The 23,102-nt window shown below is 40.2% G+C and overlaps 1 protein-coding gene across 1 annotated transcript in view; it reads left to right on the forward strand.

Annotated features, from left to right (window-relative positions):
* Positions 1 to 5,648: 5,648 nt before the first annotated feature.
* Positions 5,649 to 23,102, forward strand: part of LOC124150651 (beta-1,4-N-acetylgalactosaminyltransferase bre-4-like) — a 34,735-nt gene continuing 17,281 nt past the window's right edge. Inside the window, exons 1-2 of the mRNA XM_046522621.2 lie at positions 5,649 to 5,951; positions 18,313 to 18,545. Of these exons, the coding sequence (XP_046378577.2) occupies positions 5,687 to 5,951; positions 18,313 to 18,545 (498 nt within the window). The 5' untranslated portion in view covers positions 5,649 to 5,686. The remainder of the gene's footprint in view (positions 5,952 to 18,312; positions 18,546 to 23,102) is intronic.

Raw genomic sequence — 23,102 nt, forward strand, 5'->3', positions numbered from 1 at the left:
TTGTACATAGAACCATTTTGTTCTCTTGCATTGAAAATTTATATTTAGACGCGTTAGTGGTCGATATATTTCACGCTTCCAACTTCGTTATGGCCAAATGCAACGAAAACTTTAACTTTCTTTTCAACATAGTTAATCATAAGTGACGTATAATCCTATTCTAGGTAGCCATCGTTTGCGTTAGGTAGATCAGTGACATGAGCAGATACTCATAGAGATTAGAACATCTTATTTTGCTTCGTTGACAAAGACAAGCGTGTTTTCTTCTGATCTCCTCAATTCTATCACATACTACTGAATAACAAGAGAACATGACCTGCACAGGCTCACAGGTCATCGTAGCAGGTCACTGTTTACATGAACTTGGTGAACCGTGCGCTATCAAGGTCTTCGTTACTTGCCGCTGAAGTTATGTTACGAACTATAAGCTCCACGAGGTAAGAAATAATGAAACCATACCTCCAACCTTACTTTCTTTACAAATGAACATTTTAAGAAAACTTGATCTGATGATAATATTGCATATCAGGACAATCGTATGCACCGAGGATGTATCGGCTTCTGTTTGTAAACTAATATCAGGACTATGACTGAGCATGGTGTGCATCTATTTTTATCTTGACTGTAATGGAGGACTAGAAATCACGTGACAGTAAACAAGATGGCGCCTGATGGACTCGTCTCGACGAGACATTATCACTGTAAACCAAACAAGACATGGACATTTGACCATCATAATCTTAACAGAAATAAATGTTCTTAAAGTTAAGACTCAATTTTAGTTGATTGGGATTGTTATGACACTTGTAATAGGGAATACTTCTTAGGGGCTCGAAAACACAATACGCGAGGATGTATATATTGTCAAGTATCGTCTACAGACGAATTAAATTAATGTTCCCCAGAGCGCAATTATAGATCCATTCCCTGCCCCAATACATGGTGGGGTGGTCTGTTTTGGCCGACGAACGTGTAATTAACTCTTTCCTAATCTATCCTGAATCGGAAGATGTCTGCTTACGACAAAATTGATGATCATGTATACCACCTTGAAACGGAATCTTTGGTCGCATATACCAACAGACTTTCTGCTTATTGTTAAGCCAACGATAGTGCTGCCCGCAAGTAGAAACGGGCTGTCTTTATTAGTATTATCGGACCCGAAACGTTTGCATTACCTTTAGAGAAGCTTTGTGTCTCTGGCAAAACTTTTGAATAAGTCGTTCAACTAACTCATACGAGTTATTGAAAATCGAAGCCCTCTGCAAATCATGCAACGGTTGAATTTCAACACGCGTTCACGGCGACCGGATCAGTCTATTGGTTGGTTTGTTGTTTAACGCCGCACTCAGAAATATCCCAACTATATGACGGCGGTCAGTAAATAATCGAGTCTGGACCAGACAATCTAGTGATTAATATCATGGGCATCGATCCATGCAATTGGGATCGATGACATGCACCAACCACGTCAGCGAGCTTGACCACCTGATCCTGTTAGTCGCCTCTTACGACAAGCATAGTCGCCTTTTACGGCAAGCATGGGTTGCTGAAGACCTATTCTAACCCGGATCTTCACGGATCCAGTCTATTGCAGCATACATGGCTGAGTTGAGATGTATTGCAGAACAATGTGATTATAATTATGGTCTGGAAATTGAGAATATGATTTGCGGTAGACCTGTGTGTGGTATTTAAGACAGTAGAATTAAATGGAGACTTCTGTCTTGGCCTGATCTCACCTAAAAGGAAAACGCACAAGGCATCGAAACTGCTAAGAACATTGCTGATATTCTCATCTAGCTTCACACGCAGCTCGGAATACAAAATGGGAAAGTGGGGCCCAATCTTCACTTGACAACCATCCAGACACGTATTGCCAGCATGATACGACGGTACCAGGCGTCACGTGGATCACATGTGCGTAACCGAGAGTGTTTTCAGACAATGAAGTTGTTTTAGTGATTTTTTGACGATTCAGTTTTAGTCAGATACTCTCATTTTGACGTGTGATCTGACTGATTATAGGTCAAATGTTGTTTGCTGACATTGTGTAGCACATGTCAACAGAGTTTTGTTCATCAAACAGGTCTTCAAGCAGATTGTTTTAGGGTATTTCGTCAGATGAACATAAATAAAATTTGACTATTACCTTTAAAAGTGGTGATCCTTAGCACACTTTGAGTAATACAAAGCATGTGCGTGTATGTATCAGTATCAAATAGTTATGATTCCAAGTGTCCGCGAAGGGGACGCCTCACTGTGCCCTCACCTATTGTTCTTGGTAAAAGTGCAGTCAGTCATGGAAAATTGGGAGACAATAGGTTGACTGACTATTGCAATATATTATGTGTATTATAGAAATTGTGTAAATACTGTTTTTTAGTGTACATATTATATGGCTTGCGGTCTTCCAGTGTTGAATAAATATTGATTGATATGAAATAAATTGGCATGGAATGACATGGCATTATATGGTATGATATGATAAGATATGATGGGACGAACTATGACATTGCTAATGTGTTGTGTGATATGACATGTTGAAATGTGATACAATATAGTTGTGATATATGGTACGATGGTATGTGTAGTATGTTATGATAATGTTATATGAAATAATACTATATAATATGATCTTATAATAATGATACAATATGATATGATGTTATAGAATATGTTGTATGATATAAAAAGTTGTGATATGGTAATAAAGAAACTATGAAATTACAGGGTATGGTATTGTACTGAATGTGTGAAATTATGTGACTGCGTTGAAATGCGAGGTGGAATGACGTGAGGTGATCTGGTGAGATATGTACATAAATTGTATAAAACTGTATATTCTTCAACTTGTACTATAGGCCTGTGGCCTCTTCAGTATGTGAAATAAAGATTAGACTATAGTCTGTTGCAGAATATCAGGCACGCGTTGATTCATTTATACACATTACAAATATATAGATATAATGAACGATAAAATACATTGCATGCAAGAAACATATTAAGATACATATGCAGTTATAATCAATTATATACTTAATTCTGTAATCATAATAATAATAATAATAATAATAATAATAATAATAATAATAAAAAATCTCCCCATTGTTCTTGGTTCCTTAGGTTTGGTACCTTCCAATCTATTGATTGACATGGGAGAGTACCCGGGTTTGCTACCAGGAATACAACCCTTCTGACAATCTGGGTAATGCAGAAGGCTCCAGTGTTGGGGAGACTTCACATTCTCCGAAAAGTTCTGGCTGGGTTTGACTAGGCAGCGCTTCCTGGGAGAGGTGACATTCGCTGTCTGGGCTGCGTGTAGAGGGGGCAAGGGCCCTGAGCTGATAATGAGCTTAACCAGCCTGACCGTGCCAGGATCACCCAAACCCTGTTTACCGCCTTGTTTTTTTTTTAATCTGCACAAAAAAATAATTATCCCTTCTATGTCCCTCCTAGTGACCAATGAGATTTCACCTCTCATATCCCTTGCATTTGCTTCAAACAAAATGGTGGAGCCCAGTCAAGACGATCTGAACGATAATCAAGATCTATATTGTGATGAAACGCGTCTTACTTCGCGAAGTGCATCAAATCACGTGAGCACCTTGATTGAAAACATGAAAAGATTTGGAAAATATCTTAGTATATACTGATAATCAAAAGTATATGCAACGAATCTTGCATCGTTCTTTTGCCTGTCAGAAATCCGAGGAAGGAATTTATGATCGGAATGATGTGACAGGATTTCGGGGATTTTTTTTACAGTTGGTCCTTTAAATATCTCATGATCAAGTAACACATCTGTGCAACGTTGAGCCAGCCCTAACACACAGAAACAGGAGGTCTTCTTCTGTCCACACGATACTCTTCTAACTGTGTCACTGTCTGGAAACGTTTTCTGGAACACTTTGTTAATGCTTTCATTGGAACGTTATGACTTGTGATCAGTTGCGGTTTACAGACCGCCTCTGTGGTCTTGTGGTAGAGCGTCCGGAAGGTCCGGAGTTCGATCCCCGGCCGCGTCATACCAAAAGACGTTAAAAGATGGTACTTGTTGTTACCCTGTCTGGCGCTCGGCATTAAGGGGCTAAAACAAGGACTGGTCGGGTCGGAGTCAGTATACTGTGTCTAAGTGGGGTATTCGTGTTAAACTGCAGTGAGCTAGCACTATAAATCGGCATCAGTCCGGACTAGTACAAGCAGCCACACACACACGTGCATGCACGTCGCTATATAAGTGCAATAATCTTGGACGCAACGTTGAACCCTCACCTCACCTCAGTTGCGGTTTACAACTTCCACAATATTTCGGACTTCAACAGTGCCATATCTGACAAATCTTTACTGCATATACACGGTTGTTAAGCGGAGTAATTGATAACCCATTTGTGTCGTGTCATGTTTCGTAGTAGTACACGACATGGTCAGATGTCAAAAACTAATCACGTGACCGTTCATTTGACTGATGTACACTTTTTCGTGTTTTTCAAAGCAGATTCGCCAATCTTAGCTCAATCGATAATTTTATGGCAAACACTTCACAGTACTTATGTCTGTCCCCTTCGGCAACCTTTATACTTTCCACACCATTGTAAATAATATACCGTCTTGCCCATGAGCATCAGGTTGCCTCGGACACGTGCACACATTCAGTGTCGTGACGTACGATTAAGGGGAGTTAGTCATCCCGGATCGCAATCGCATTCATTAGGTTGAACACACGTAATTCAAGCAATCATATTAATTAATATGCAAAAGGTATGCAAAATCAGGTACGAAGTTTTAATTAATAGATATCAAGCAGTGTTATTGCAAACGTTCGTGGACATTGACAAGCACGTTTGTATTTCCAATATAAATAGTGAAAAAGGCTCACTCGTAGTGCACCATGCGTCCACGATTGGTGTAACTTGATTTTTTGTTATATTCAGAGCAAAGTCACTAAGTGTTGTCTTAGAAGACACCACGTGTAACAGACAGACAGACAATAGTTAATTAACGTGTCAGTTCTGTACATACATGAAACAGCTTTGTACAACTTGACATAGATTGAATGTACAGAACCATTCAATAGAATTATGAGAGACTAATTATCATAAAATGTATACATAAATGATATAGAAAGGATATAGTAAAAAGTTATCCATATAAAAGCTGTTTTCTACGATTAAGAATTAAAAAGCAGACTTTGGCAAGTATAAAACACACACTGGAGTCTATGAAAATTAAACAAAGTTTGTCGATATCAGGTATATCTAAAACCTTATAAGATTTAGCTATACATTCATTAAAAAAGAGTTGCCCTGATATCGTCATGTAATACGCAGTGAAACAAAACATGGACCTCGTCTTCTACGCTGTCATTACAGTGAAAACATTTTCTATGTGGACAGGTACACCTTCGTACCGACCGGTTTCCTCTCGAATAGGAGCCACGCCACATGTGTTTCTCTGTGATCGAGCCCCTACACAATGGTCGATTTAAATTAACATAGTATATACATGTACGTTGTCACAAATTATAAATTGTGGACAGTGAGCATCAGGTTAGAGATTAACATACAACAGGTGTCTGATTTGCTGCAAAGATTTATGTGTTCAAATCGATACAACGTCACATGACACATATCAGACAACATGCGAGGATCACTACCCACTTTGTCGAAGGGCTGATCTCGTCACCATGGGGCAATGTAGAAAATTGCACAATATAAGAAAATGGACAGTGTCAATACTGGTTTTAATATTACTTCTATCGTATTTAAGGCATGTTGTCAATGAGAGAAGGGTGATCTTGGCAAGATTGGCTGGTATCGCTAAAGATCACCCAAGACAACTCGTAACTGTCCCGGCAATACACGTGAAGCATTCGTTTGTGAAGGAACAAGCAACGAGGAACGATAATAATGAAACAGTTAACCTGTGTCCGAAAGTGCCACCAAATCTTAGTAAGTATCTCTTCATATAGCAGTTGATCTTGCTTATATACCATTCTGATCAGGTTCTCATTGTGAATGTTTAGAAGTGCACCAGGGACCCGCCATCTAACGAGGAGAGGGGGGAGGGGGGTTGTGTTGAGAAGAAGAATATTTTGAGAATAAATAATATTTTTTCCCTCATGTTTTACAAAACATTTACTGTTTGTTGGATGTCCTAAATAAAATAAATTAAAACTTGTTCGGCTCCTGTTAGTCGCAACAGGGTGTATGTCACTTGCTCCAGTTCTCTGTTTGTTAGGTGCATATGTTTGAAAAGGAAAATATTACTTGGTTATGTGTGACCCCAGTACTCATTGAAACTCTAATCTGTCCTTTTCATTAAATTGTTTTGTCCATTTGTAGGACTATTAAGCACATGTCCTCAGAAATAGACTTTTTTGTGTGTGTTATCAGTAAATGGTCAACTTAACTTTTACCTTTAAGTGTAATTACATCACTTCCTACAGGAAGTGTAAAGAGCCTACTTTAGCGCGTCAAGTGATGCAGAATGCAACTCTCACCTGACTGCATGTATACGGTCATATTCAAGTAAGGTTGCAATTTATAGGGATCTATAAACGAAAACGAAATGCACATTAACACTGAATAGATGACAATCAGCGATAAAAACAGACAGTTTATCCAGTAATTTAGGCATCACGGCCCACAGTACTATGCAGATTGCATGTTAACATTTGTCACGTCATGTTCACGATTAGATTTTCAATCAAATGACACATTTCTCATTATACAGACATGTTTTAAAAATACAGAAACAGCATGGAACACATCAGAATTTCCAGAGTTAAGCTTTAAAAATACCCTGCAACATGGGGAGAAATGTATACCCTAAATAAGAATACGGTTCACAAATACGTAAGACATGTTATTCATCGTCTACTTCTCCGGATGAACAAATTTTACAAATAGAGTTCACACTATCACCGTCTTTGGACCTGCTACATACATGAACATTAAAATTTACGATAAGCTCTGATAATAATTTGATTTAAACAAATTGAATATCTTTCAGTTTGTAACAAAGATTTTACTTTGCTGTAATTGCTAAGATAAAGTGATACAGAAATACTTTGGTGCCACTGTTGATAAAATATATCCTTTAGTTTTTGCTTGAATGCATATAAAAATAACTGTGGATCTCTCTTTGGAAATCCATACATATGCAAAGGCACTAAGAAATAATAGATTTCTCACATCTGAAACCCAATTATTTTTCCATTATCATCAAGTACCTTAACAATTTGAAACATTGATATGACCCTCTATCAGGCATCATTCTGAGTAATTAATTACCCTTAATTGGCTGGCTACAAAACTATTACTACGGCCAGTTCACCAAGTAGTGCCTATTTTTATGTACCACTTTAAATTTCAATTGTTTTTGCAAACCATTTACAGAATAGTAAAATATTACAACATCAGCAGCAAGGAAAATATGGAATACTGTAAGGGACATTCTCACGATCTCGCATTCTCGCGATCTCGACCTTTCGAAACGAGGTAAATATGCCCCAAACACGAGAATGCGAGATCGCGAGAACGCGAGATTTGGCCAAAATCTCGCATTCTCGTGTTTTTGGTATATAGCACTTTTTCTCAAAAGTCGACAACGCGAGAATGCGGCATTTGGGCATAATGCAAAATCTCGCAATCTCGACTTGTAAAATTAAGCGACAAAATAACGAAATCGCGAGAACGCGAGAATGCGATATTTCATTTTCTCGCGACCTCGCGTTCTCGTGTTCTCGCGTTTTAGACGCTGTCGGTGCGCATGCATAATATCATAAGGTCAAGGCCCATGCGCACGTTAGTAGTCCTTTGGTCATGCTTCTTTCATGCTCTTCATTCTCCAAGTAGCATTTAGCAAACTTATGACTTGAGCTTGAAAATGCCATGTAATTTACATACACAATGTCTGGGTCATCTCCCGTTGTTACAGTTTCCAATGTACTTTATAATAAAACCCTCAACATGCTCAATATAATTTAACAAACGAAATTGTGTATATGAATGTCCAATGATGGTGAAAACATTAATGTGTCCGAAAGCTGGAAACAAAACTATCACCGTCAGTGAGTGAGTGAGTAATATTGCTTAAAGCAGCATCAGCAGTATTGCAGCTATTCGCGGCTACACTGTCAGTTACAGAAATAGTCACAAGCCAGTGAGTCTCTCAATGAGTCAATTTTATACACGGCTAGAATATTCATTAAAATAAAATTCTCACAGACCAATTTGTAGCATTCGGATAAAATGATATTGTCCGATGTTGTTGTTTTGTTTTTTATACGATACCATATTCGCTACTTTAATTAATAGATTTTCATCCGCTCCCGCCTGACAACAAAACATCCTGCCTTACATTATTCTAATGCCCTCAAATACCTAGAAATAAAAGTATCGTTAATATGAGTGTTCCTACTTTCTTTACCCGATAAAATACTCCATACACGTAGCCCTACTGAACACACATGATGCATGTGAATCGCACCCGTCGACAGCAATTGTACACATATGCCTAAAGTAGGTCTATAAGAACAAAATAGAACGTTAAAAATAAAATGCCTCCTGTCTCCCATGTTTTTAAAAAATCAATCAAACTGTAACTATTAATTTATTGCGGCCTTAACATCCAAATGACAGGCATGCTTATACTGGAAAAGTACCCTCAATATCCATCCTGGGGGATCGGCATGGCTCTGAATAAGTGATTGAGTTTGCCTTAACACTGCTTTGCACAGTATTCATATTTCAGTTATATCCCGGCTTGTCGGTTTAAAGGGGCACTAATCTTCTTCTCGGCTGTCTAACACTGCCAGCTGGGGCTCACTATCTGCCGATTTGCTCGCTGACGCAACTGAGCGTGACAAGAGACTGGACTACCGTGTTCAAGAACACTGATTGGTTACCTGTAATCTCCGAATCTCAGACAAAGGGCGCATGTTAATTAATTTCTTCAGCCTAATCAAACGGACAAAAAGAACGATGGAAGCTCATCGGATGTCGTTATTTGGAAATACCCCAGATGGTTATAAACTGAGGGCCAAAAGAAGCGTTACCAACATTAACTGATTTGCCACTTTGAAACAAAGATTGCCAACCTGTTCAAAAACAGTAAAGAACACATTTCACGAATACAGCTTTCATGTTCTCTGTCGTTCTTTGCACGTGCTTTGTGGGTTTTGGGAAATATTGGTGTTTTTCAGCAATTTTTTAAAACATTCTTTCCCAAATTACCGTGCAATTTTCGGGTATAAATAACGCGCGGATCTGTTCCCTATCAATGGTTGCGATGATTAACACCAACGAACATGCCCAGACTGGCCGCTGTCCAGAGGGAGAGAGCCATAGGTATGCTGCAGATGGGAGCGACACAGAGAGCGGTTGCAATTAACATGAACTGCTCAAAGATGACCATTACCAGTCTGGTCGCACGTCTCCGACAGACTGGCAGAACCGCAGACAGACCACGGAGTGGCAAACCAAAGGTCACGACCCCGCAGGATGACCGCTTTTTACGGGTACTTCATCTGAGGAACATATTTCTTACTGTGACGTCATCAGCTGGCAACAGCTTAGGACATCCGGTCAGCAAACAAACAGTGACCAGACGACTACGACATTATGGTCTCCGGGCTTATCGCCCTTTCAAGGGCATGACCTTGACCCGTCAACACCGACGTGCCAGATTGACGTGGTGCAGGCAAACTCAGCGATGGCAACAAGGGAATGGCGGCGAGTGCTGTTTAGTGACGAGAGCAGGTTCCAACTCTTCAAACCTGATGGGCAGATGGGAGTTTATCGACGACGTGGTGAACGTACTGACACTGTTGTGTCCAGGAGGTTGAACCTTATAGGGGCGGAAGTGTGGTGGTCTGGGGCGGCAAGGGCGGGGACGAGAAGACGGAACTTGTCATCATCGAAGGCAATCTGACAGCACAACGCTACATTGACAATAGCTTACGGCCAGTGGTTCTTCCTTTCATCCAGCGTCAACAACGGACGGTGTTCCAACAAGATATCGCCACACCCCATAAAGCCCGTATTACTAGAGACTTCCTCAACGCCAACAACGTGACTGTCCTGCCGTGGCCAGCCCGATCACCAGATCTGTCACCCACAGAACATCTCTGGGACCAGCTGGGGCGTCGTCTTCGGAAACGTTAACATCCTCCCTTCACGAGACAAGCGTTGATCGTTGCCCTCCGTGAGGAATGGAATCGGATACCTGCAGTCGATGTGAGGACGTTTGTCTACTCAGTTCGACGCCGCATTCGAAGATGCATTGCTGCTCATGGAGGTCATATCCCGTATTGAATGGTCTGGGTCGTCGTCACCTTAAAGTTGTTACCAATGTTGTTGATCGAATACTGGACGAATGGTCCCTTGTCAAGAAATGTCCCTGTTGGAGGTCAAGGACTTTGTTGTTGAATTAGTAAATTCGCATTTTACTGTTCTGAATCATGAATTTCTACAATACAATTGTTATTGCTGCTTCAATTTGTGTTGGTCATATTTTATCCTAGAAATATCGTTGGTAACGTTTCTTTTGGCCGTCAGTTTATTTTTATAGTTGAAAAAAATGGTATCCTAGCAGTGAAAGCATTTTCGGAATTTTGGATTGCGCGGATAATACGATTGCTATCTCTTGTTGTCATCCACGTTTTCTGGCATAACCCTACACCTGTGTCTTTGTTGCCATTCACTAAAAGCTCAGTTATGAACCTATTACAGGTATAGTTAGTGGTAGCACTACTCAGATTACCTGACAACGATTCTCATTTGGTATGTCTTGTGTCTGGGGTAATTATTTCATCTGAATCCAGGTTTGACGTGAGGTGAAATGTATGTTATGTAATATTCACGTCGCAGCCCAGCACGAGGAGTGATCAGTTCATTTACTTTTTTGTAAACGGATCATTCCTCGCAATCAAAAGAAAATACGTTCATTGATTAATCACTGTTATCTTGCACAGTGGATTTGTAAGTGTTTACATGTGTAGGTTTACTAAAGCAGACGGAATACACTCATATCATGGCGTGAAGTGCCGATGTAAAAACAACATACTTTGTTCAAAAGGATTAGCCGATAATACGTTTATTGATTGTTCATTGCTTTCTAACTCCATGGATATTTTAAAAGCACCATGGACATCATGAACATAATTGTCACAGGTGCTATCTTAGCTGACCGATGAGACTTGACACCTTTGCGAAACATCTGAAACAAACTTAGTGATCAGTTGAGAAACGAACACGGGTTATAATATCCAGGAAAATGCTATATGTATATATTTTAAAATATTTGAATGTAACAGAGCCATATGACGTCGAATAAGTTTATTTCTACAGCTGCAGACGTATGGGATATTGTTCCTATATGTGAATATTCACGGATACATTCCTCGAACAAGGAAGCTGCCCAAATGTATACATAAAACTTCGGTGGGTCGTAATTATGATATTTGCATTTTGTTTTCATTCATTTGCTGTTGCATTGGATAGAATCATTTTTGTTCCTCTTGTACCTGTAGGCGTGTATACATGTATGTTACACTTAATGTGTAATATGTGATTCACTCAGGGAATTTATAAAATGTCTAAATATTTCAGTAATATACAAATTGACTGAATCCAAGTCCAGATTGACTAACAATTTTTAAGAGTTTCAAAAGGGCTTAAAAATAGACTATTCATCCTGGTATTAGAGTGAGTGAGTGTGTTTGATTTACCCCGCTTTTAGCACTATTCCAGCAATAACCACAAGGCTACCCGACCGCCCCGCTAGTATTAGAAGCCAAAACTATAGAAACGTACTTTGAATTTCGTTTTCTTTTAATCCTATCATTTTCAGTCACTGGGTGATGAAATTAAAACATAAACATGTTTGGAATTCGTAATAACAATAACATAAATTGACCGATTTTCAGTCAATTTGTAAAATAACTAAATATTTAGGCGTTTCAAAAATTGTCTTCGTGAAACTTTATACATTTTGGCTAAACAATATACCCACAATGAAATACTATCAATAAAAGCGATACATGCGCTTACGAATGGCGCAGCACAGGTCGCGAACTAGTCTTGACAGCTGCTATATCATCCGGATACTCACGGGGGGAAAACAATAACAAAGGCAACAACCAGTCTCGGGGCATTGCTGTAGATCAGTGCCCCTTTAAAATGGGAGGAAACCTAGTACCATTGTAGGTTTCAGGCACATCCAAGGGACGCAAATCTACACAACGAATTGCGACAACTCAGACGACTGAGCCACAAGATGACTGTATAGGAAATCAGCACAAAAATACGAGAACGCGAGATCGCGACACTTGACCAATGTCGCAATCTCGCGTTCTCGTGTTTTTGAAATTAGTTACATATAACTGTATAGGCAATCAGCACAAAAACACGAGAACGCGAGATCGCGACACTTGACCAATGTCACAATCTCGCGTTCTCGCGTTCTCGTATTTTTGAAAAAAGTTACGTATAACTGTATAGGCAATTAACACAAAAATACGAGAACGTGAGATTGCGACATTGGTCAAGTGTCGCGATCTCGCGTTCTCGTGTGTTTGAAAATAGTTACATATAACTGTATAGGCAATTAGCACAAAAACACGAGAACGCGAGATCGCGACACTTGACCAATGTCGCAATCTCGCGATCTCGCGTTCTCGCGTTCTCGTGTTTTTGAAAATAGTACATATAACTGTATAGGCAATTAGCACAATTTTTAACACAGTTTTTGTGCTAATTGCCTATACAGTTATATGTACTATTTTCAAAAACACGAGAACGCGAGAACGCGAGATCGCGAGATTGCGACATTTGTCAAGTGTCGCGATCACGCGTTCTCGTGTTTTTGTGCTAATTGCCTATACAGTTATATGTAACTATTTTGTAAGGTAGTTCGTCACGGTAAACTCGCGTGCAACGGCGTGAACTGAGATGCGCACGAACCATTGTATCAAATATCTTTAAGACACTGCTTATCACTGTCTACAAACTGAAAAAGTTGGAAGAATGATGTTGGATGATGAATAAAATCTCACGCTCGTGTCTTTTGACATCAAAACGACGAGATAAACCACAACATTCATAGAAATTTCTGCTTTGCAAATTAATGCAGTTTATTTCAAAATGGCTGCTCAAAATCACGTGACTCTTGACAATGTCAGAATGCAAATTTTCCAAGTCTTTTGATTTTACAGAAATATATATGTAGACTGGTAACATAATAAAGTCAAGAACACGCTCCGTTTCTTGCCTGTGAACTGACTGAATTTGACAAATATTGTCTGACAACTAACAGTCAAATAACCAACATGGATGCCTAATGGTACTTTTCAGAAAGATTTTGTTGGTTTGTTTTTGGTTGTTAACGCCGCACTCAGCAATATTCCAGCTATATGACGGCGGTCTGACATCAAATATATCAACACTCGTTAGGGTGGCCCAGTCGTCTAAGGCGCCGCGATTCTCTGTGCAGAGTTGCGTCAGTTGGGCACGCCCGAAACCTATGATTGTGGGTTCGAATCCCGGTTCGCCCTGATTATGTTTCTTGTTTCACCATACCCATTCTCGTGGGCTTCATCGAAGAGGTAAACGTCTGAGACCTGCATCACTTCGGGCTTTCCTCTCACATTAAGCTGACACGCTGTGATATAACTGGAATACGTTAAAAGCGGTGTTAAACCCAACTCTCTCACTTACTCTATAGTTGACTACGCGTTTAATCGCTTAGATCATTCAAGAACGAAGCGGGGTGTATTATACGATTAATCATGATCTCATTTCTGATTATTCGAATGTGATCTTGTAACATTACAACGCAGGGAGTTTGACGACGTTAATTTTGAGAGGGAAGTGACCGTCAGGTTGCTCTCCATAGATATTGAGGCATTTCCTTCGTGAAGGCGGCTGCATGAAGACGATAAACATCCCAGTGTCACCCACATGGTACGTGTAATTTACATTTTTGTCGTGTCTCGAAATATGAATTGTAAATAGTGTATCGTGCAAAATATATGGTGAGTTTCTGAATAAATACAGCAGTTTCAAGAAAGTGGTAATTGTATTTATAATGTTAAGTGTACTTTACAACATGGACCAGGTTTATATTGTATCTTATGAGTGATGTCGGGATCGAGTTATCGCCCTTGATGAATTGTTTGTTTATTATAGGGTTAAAATATAAGATAATGATTTTGTATATCATTGATTATTAAGTTCATGTTCATGTACAGAATATAGACGTATGTTTATATGAAATGAATGAAGGTGTGAATATGTATGTGTATGAAACCTATGCACTATTGTTTTTATAATGTTATTGTTTTGTACATCAAAGAATGTCATTGTCTACTCTGGCAATAAACACTCACACCCGTAGCCTATGTTTGAAATTGTATTTTCCATCACAATCCCCGGTTACAATATGACAATCGGTTTTGGGAGAAAAGGTACGTGTAATCGACCTGAGGATTGTGTGAGCATATGCGGGAAATACCCACCTTAAATAGGGGTAAATATTTTTAAACCTCGTACATTTTATCAACATCCTTAAAGAGGCTGTACATAATGTTGATATCTCATATAATCATTAAACGACCCGTGGTTGTTGTTTATTGTACAATAAAACACTCGCCCCTCATGGTTTATTCTCCCTGCAGTGTTGTATTGTACCCCTACTCGTCGTTTATTTCTTAAACACTGGCCCGCACATTTATGAGTGAGTGAGTGAGTGAGTATGGTTTTACGCCGCTTTTAGCAATATTCCAGCAATATCACGGCGGGGGACACCAGAAATGGGCTTCAAACATTGTACCCATGTCGGGAATCGAACCCGGGTCTTCGGCGTGACGACCGAACGCTTTAACCACTAGGCTACCCGACCGCCCTCGCACATTTATGATAAAATACGGGCGGTTTAATGATAATTTTATCCATTTTAACTATAAAATAATGTAAAAAGCAATGTTTTGTAGTCAGGTTGGAGCGGATGAAAATATGATAATTAATTTTGTATTTCAAATTGGTCTATGAGAATTTTGTCTTTCCTGAATATGCTAGCCGTGTATAAAATTGCCTCATGGAGAAACTCACTGGCCTGTGATTATTTCTGTAACTGTAGTACTGATGATGCGGCTTTAAGCAATATTACTCACTCACTGACGGTGATAGTTTCCAGCTTTCGGACACATTAATGTTTTCACTATCATTGGACATTCATGTACACAATTTGTTTTGTTAAATTATATTGAGCATGTCGAGGGTTTTATTATAAAGTTCATTGGAAACTGTAACAACGGGAGATGACTCAGACATTGTGTATGTAAATTACATAGCATTTTCAAGCTCAAGTCATAAGTTTGCTAAATGCTACTTGGAGAATGAAGAGCATGAAAGAAGCATGACCAAAGGACTACTAACGTGCGCATGCGCTTGACCTTATGATATTACGCATGCGCACGGACAGCGTCTAAAACGCGAAAACACGAGAACGCGAGATCGCGAGAAAATGAAATGTTGCATTCTCGCGTTTTCGCGATTTCGTTATTTTGTGGCCTAATTTGACAAGTCGAGATTGCGAGATTGCGAGATTTTGCATCATGTCCAAATGTCGCATTCTCGCGTTGTCGACTTTTGACAAAAAGTGCTATGTACCAAAAACACGAGAATGCGAGAACGCGAGATTTCGGCTAAATCTCGCGATCTCGCATTCTCGTGTTTGGGGCATATTTACCTCGTTTCCAAAGGTCGAGAGCGCGAGAATGCGAGATCGCGAGAATGTCCCTTACAGTATTCCATAGGAAAAGGAGCATAATGTCCATTTCTTGTGTTACAAATATCCCATTTTGGCAAACATATTGCAAGTTGAGAATATAACACAATATGTGTGCATCAGTGTTAATGCTGCTGTGTTTACTATTGTGAAATGTTCGATTGTTTTCATTCCATTTAGATATCCCTAAGATGTAAGACATTCTATGTGAACCCTAGAAGCATTAAAACAACTCTGCCTCCCTGGCATAGTTGACAAGATGTTTGCTGTGTTCATACCCAGAAATCAGTCTGTAACGCCATATGGTATACACAATCATAACCATCATCATCTATCAGTTGTCGATACAATAATGGAGTTTGGATGGCCCTGTCGTCTAATTATAAGGCGCCGTATTTCGCTCAGCAGCTAAAGAGATCCCTCAGATGAAGACACCTATGATCTTGGGTTCGAATCGTCATTCTGTTCCCTCTTATGTTATCACAACACCCGTGCTCGGGGGCTTCACCAAAATGGTAAACGTCTAAACCCACTTCTATGTCGAGATAATGGGTTCACTTCTGTACTTCAACATACAAATGCACAACCGCAACAATTATACCGCTCTTCAGTTCCCATGGGAAGACATATGTGCTTCCTCTTATGTTAGTGATTTTGTAAGATTTACGAAAAATCCATACATTTGGGAAAGCTCTCTCAGGCGCCTACAGCTGGGGCCGCCATCACGAAGGTCATAAAGTGCTCAAAACCCTTGTCAGTTGAATATATAGAAGTGCAAAGATGTCCATATGAAGTTAATTTAAGCGCAAGTCGAACCTTCAGGCAATGATATATTTATGTTTCTTCCTAGTCATTTAAATGACTTCCACATTTACCTCGCCTTGTCTCACTCTGATTGTGTTAGGTATGTTCAGCTTATTACTCTTCTTGTTAAGAAAAATGTGGTATTGATAAAATTTGTTTAATCAATGTCGTTTATCATCCAGTTTTACCGCACGCTGCAAACACATGTTGCTTAATCCGTGCTTAATCGTGCCTTAACCTAGTGGTAGAGCGGAAGGTCCGAGGTTCGATACCCAGCCGCGTCATACCAAAAGACCTAAAAAGATGGTACTTGTTGTTACCCTGTCTGACGCTCGGCATTAAGGGGCTAAAACAAAGACTGGTCGGCTCGGAGTCAGTATACTGTGTCTGAGTGGGGTATTCATGTTAAACTGCACCATGGTATCTCAGTAGCACTATAAATCGGCATCAGTCCGGACTAGTACAAGCAGCCACACACACACGTTCAGGGACGTCGCTATATAAGTGCAATAATCTTAGACGAGACGTTAAACCCAATTTCACCTTACCTCCACATTTACCTCGCCTTGTCTTACTCTGATTATGCTTGGTGTGTTCAGCTTATTTCTCTTCTTGTTAAGTAAAATGTAGTCTTTGTTTAAAATTTGTTTAATCAATGTCGTTTATCATCCAGTTTTACCGCACGCTGCAACCACATTACATGTTGCTTAATACACCGTGTAAAAAGTCAATAGCCTGAAATATATATGGCTTGAATCAGACATAAATATTGAATAGATAATCCGTCATAACATTCTTCTTTTTTAACTGTGCCCATTCATTCACATATCTAAAGAGCAATGTTGTTAAAAACAACCATACTTGTGGAAAATGTTCTGATGTGACTGGTCAGTCGGTTGCCTTGAATCCCATTGACATTCCAAATAAACCTATAAATCTCTAGAAACGTCATCCTATGGTTTTCATGGGGCCATCAGTTTGTTGATAAATCTCGAAGGTAGTAAAGATCTTGTAATTTCGGGCATTCCGTTCGATGCCTTATGTTTATCAACCTATTGTAGAACCTTTCACGACAGCAGGTATATTTATCATCGCCGTTTAGAGATCACTCATATTTGATCTCGTTGTTGTTCTCAAATTGGAAGGTGTACTGGTATTCACTATTGTGAAATGTTCGTTTGTTTTCATTCCATTTAGATATCACTAAGATGTAAGACATTCCATGTGAACCGTAGAAGCATTAAAACAACTCTGCCTCCCTGGTATAGTTGACAAGATGATTGCTGTGTTCATACCCAGAAATCAGTCTGTAACGCCATATGGTATACACAATCATAACCATCACCATCTATCAGTTATCAATACAATAATGTAGTATGGATGGTCCTGTCGTCTGAGGCGCCGTTGTATTCAGCAGCTAAAGAGATCCCTCAGATAAAGACACCTATGATCTTGGGTTCGAATCTCTGATGCGCCGTCATTCTGTTACCTCTTGTGTTATCACAACACCCGTGCTCGGGGGTTTCATCAAAAGTGGTAAACGTCTAAACTCTGCATCACATCACTCTTTCCTCCCACATGACGCTGACAGGCCGTGATATAACATTTACACTGTTCAAAGAGGCATTAAACCCATCTCACTCACTCATTACATTTGAGTGCAGTTTTAGGGGCACAACCATACATGTACACATGATAAATTCCTGGATGTTTCAGCTGGTGCGTTCTTCGTCAACATGGAACCAGAGTCATTCGAGGAAATACAAAATAGACATCCATACATCAAACCTGGCGGTAGATTCCAACCTCTGGATTGTAAATCCCGTCACCGAGTGGCCATCATAGTGCCCTTTCGCGACCGAGAGTCCCACCTCAAGATCCTCCTCGAAAACCTTCTCCCCATGCTGGAACGACAGCAACTAGACTATGGAATCTACGTCGTGGAAATGGTAAGGACATCGTCTTTCAAACAGATATAAACAAGTGGCCCCATTCGTGTTGGTTTATGATGTCGTCCCTCTTTCGGGGGTCAGGATAGAATGTGTTTTGTTATACCATATTATAAATGCAACTGCTTATGGTTAAAACTCTGCTGCATCTTAACTCCTTGATAGATGATTGAATGTTGTTTCTATATATATCATGTGGAAGTATGTGGCTGGTAACACGAGGCGAATGACCACGTCCCATGAGCAATGTCACACCTTGTGTCCATTAGATCCTCAGTTTAGAAGGCTCTTACGGCAAGAATGGGATACTCAGATCCGATGTCATCAAGAAGTCCTTAGGGCCCTACTTTAAATTCACATTTCCGGCAAGCATCCCGAGTGCACGTACAGTTAGTAATGATCGCGTGACCCTAAATAACAGTATAATTACTCCATTTGTGTTTTAATAGTTTACACACCTAGGGCCTAATTGTAACGTTTTATTATTTGTTTTCGCTCTACCTAAAACAATCTTGAAGCATAGCTGCAAGTGGGCATGGAAATACAAAAGAAACAAGTCCCTTTGGCCCAAACTCGATTATTTTCTGGCGTGATATAACAATAATATTGCTGACAGTGGCGTAATGCAAGAATTACAGCCAAGATCATCCTTTTTCTAACTCAGAATGTAGAATCGTGGCATTACGGCATTATGTCCAACGTCATGAACTCGCCAAGAAATGTAACGGCTCGATCCAAGGTTGTAACAAAGTGATGACCACGTCGGTTCCGAAAATGCGTTTTCTGCGTTTTAAACAGAAAACTATTAATGGTTTAAGCTACTCTAAGCACAAAGTAAACAGTACTTCCGGTTCAAGATATGTCATATCCGGTTTCGGATCATAAAGCTTCTGCATTTGAAAGTAAAATATAGCATTAAAACTGAAAGTCATATATTATATAAATATTAACATGAATCCATTAAGACAGAAACGTATTACTTTTTAGTGTTCCTGTCCATCATGTTAATGTTCTTTTTGTTCCAATGCTTTAAGGGGGCACGGGTTCCACATTCGTCTAAGTCGCCGCAATTCGCTGTGCGTATACCAGAAACGTATGATAGTTGGTTCGAATCTCGATTCGAATATTGCTAAAAGCGGCTTACAATCATACTCACTCACTTGAAACGATTGTCCAACCAATAGTCTGCATGTTTAAAGAACATGCTGACGGGGCTTATATGAAATATACATAATGTGGGTACATAAGTTGTCCTGTGTTTGTAGTTATTTTTTTCCAGTGACAATAAAGTGACGGCATATGTCGGTATATGGTCTATGTTTCTTCTTATCATAGCGTTATCTAATTAATTAAATATTCACATCATTCTAGGCAGCATAATCCAATATAATACATATAGTGCAGCCGTCTCGTGACAGATATGGAGTCAATTGTGCACTTTGTGATAAAAGCATACAATTTTGCAAAGTTGTAGGTAATGACATTCCAAATATTTTCAGATATGGGGCCACTAAAAATATCCAATATGACCACCAAATCCAAGATGAAGAATGGAACAATGAAATTCTCGATAATCTCATTTGAACATACGCAACAACCTAAATATATAAGGAATAATGAACATTGTGCGATGTATTTACCCAACACTGCATCTGTAAAGTTGTATGTTTGTTTGTTTGTGTGTTTGTTGTTTAACGCTGCACTCAGCCTTGTTCAAGCTGTATGACTGCGGTCTGTAAACAATCTGAATCAGACAAGCCACGGATTAATATGAGCATCGATCCATGCAATTGGGATAGGATGACATGCATCAACCAAGTCAGCGAGCCTGACCACCCGATACCGTTAGTCGCCTCTTACGACAAGCATAGTCGCCTCTTACGGCACGCATAGTTGCCTCTTTCGATTGCCTCAGCCTCAAAGGATTATACGAATATTTGTAAAATATGTATTAGTTAATTGAGGCATTTGTCGCCGTTGCCTAGGCCCACGATTGCACGTCCACAAATCATATGATGCGGCTTTTAGCCCCACTGGCAACTAAAACTGTTGACAAAAAGGAAATTTTCTACCCCCTAAATACATTGTTGCAAGATGTTTTTTATAAGAAGATATAAAATAGTTTTAATTAAAATATATATCTAGTTTAGCAGTTGCAGCTAAAAACATATCTAGTCTCTAAACGTAATTTCGTTGGGTTGTCGGGTCGGGTCAACGGCTGCTGTTGTCAAACCTCTATTAAGAATCTTTCATTCCAATGGTTAATCCGTACCACGTGACGTAAATATACATTTCAATGTAGACTCCCAAATCATGTGACTGACACTGACCTCGAATATCGAATATCGTCTTATGATCAGTAATTACATATCACGTGATGGATATTGACTCGTCTGCTGGAAAACACGACGGCGTCTGGCAGACTTACACTTTACGGTTCGCAACTAAGTTACTGTAATGAAACAGGTTAAGTTTTTCATAATCTTTACAGTGAACTTCGGTATAACGAAACGAATGATTACTCTTGACTAGGTCAATATGCAATAAACAGGGACCCTCGTAACCGACCCCGCGGCGGTCTGACCGGATCTTGGCCTGCGGCCGCGGAGTCGGACCACCTCAGGGGTGGCGTCCTCGGTCCTTGTTTTCGCATATTGACCTCGTCAAGAGTAATTATTTGTATATTGTTTACGGTAGCTGATTGTCGCCCATCCTCCTTTCTACACATCTGTTGTTCACGGTAGCATGACCATACGTCTTGCTCAAGACGATCGGTTGCAAGTACATGTAGTTGAACCAATATGTCTCCCTGTCTTCATCGTTCTAGAAGGATCTCACACTGCAAACACGGAAACGTCGTTTTTTTTCGTATATGGTCATTGGACAGATTGTCGAAATCCTGTAACTCCTCTGAAGACTTTGTTTTCTTCTGGTATCCCCTTGTTGAAATGTAAAACAATATTCACTCACTCCTACACGTATATGTCATTGTGTCTCACTGGTGTCCCAGTAGGTGCTCATGGCTAATACAAGGGAATTGGTACAGAGGTGGCTGAACAGTTCGGAACGTATTACTGTGATGTACTGAGTTGATGGAGGTGGTTCCTATGTATTATTCAATACTTTTGCAACCGATGCTGAAGTGTGTGGATCCCACTGATGTAGCAAGCTTATTCCTGGTTGTGTATTTGGTTAAAATGTGCAATGTATGAAAGTATTGTACTTAATGCAGGCAAACTGTTTTAAAGGCGTACAATACATCCTTCATAAATATCGAACGTTTCAGGCACATATTGTGATAAAATCAATAAAATCATTAACTCAGATCGTTGTTTACAGATGTTTCCCAGATTAGAGTGATTACAACCTTCTGAAGAGTTAAACCTTCTTAATCTCAACTGTGCTATGCGTGTGACAGATATTGCAAACATTCCACATCGTACTATTTTTGGGTCGAGTAAAGTGTTTCTATATACTGAATGTAACACTTTATGACGGTGATCTGTAAATAATCGAATCTGAAGCAGACAAACCAGTATTTGACAACCTGATCATTGATCTAAACAATTGGGATACGATGACATGCATCAACCACGACAACGAAGCTGACCACACAATCCCGTTCCCGTCCGTCGTCTCTTACCACAAAGACCTACTCTAAATGTCACACAAAATGAGGAAGTCGGACAAATATGGAACAGTCTCCCCCTCTCCCCCATCCCCACCCCTATAACGAATATATGATTGATTGATTGATTGATTGATTGATTGATTGATAAATTGATTGATTGGTTGATTGACTCGGCCCACGTAACTGACAGTCTCACCTGAACACCACTCGGCCCACGTATTTTGCAGTCTCCCCTGAACACCACTCGGCCCACGTAAATGGCAGTCCTCTCCTGGACACAAATCGACCGACGTAAATGGCAGTCCTCTCCTGGACACCACTCGGCCTACGTAATTGGCAGTCTCCCCTGAACACCACTCGGCACACGTAATTGGCAGTCTCCCCTGGACACAAATCGACCGACGGAAATGGCAGTCTCCCCTGAACACCACTCGGCCCACGGAGCTGGCAGTCTCACCTGAACACCACTCGGCACACGTAATTAAAAGTCCTCTCCTGACACCACTCGGCCAACGTAATTGGCAGTCTCCCTTGAACACCACTCGGCCCACGTAGCTGGCAGTCTCACCTGAACACCACTCGGCACACGTAATTGAAAGTCCTCTCCTGACACCACTCGGCCCACGTATTTGGCAGTCTCCCCTGAACACCACTCGGCCCACGTAACTGGTTGTCTCACCTGAATACCATTCGGCCAACGTAATTGGCAGTCTCCCTTGAACACCATTCGGCCTACGTAGCTGTCAGTCTCACCTGAACACCACTCGGCCCACGTAACTGGTTGTCTCACCTGAATACCACTCGGCCCACGTAATTGGCAGTCTCCCTTGAACACCACTCGGCCCACGTAGCTGGCAGTCTCCCCTGAACACCACTCGGCCCACGTAATTGGCAGTCTCCCCTGGACACAAATCGACCCACGTAAA

The sequence above is a fragment of the Haliotis rufescens genome, unplaced genomic scaffold (genome assembly GCF_023055435.1).
Source record: "Haliotis rufescens isolate VD_foot unplaced genomic scaffold, xgHalRufe1.0.p SCAF_5, whole genome shotgun sequence".
NCBI lineage: Eukaryota > Metazoa > Mollusca > Gastropoda > Lepetellida > Haliotidae > Haliotis > Haliotis rufescens.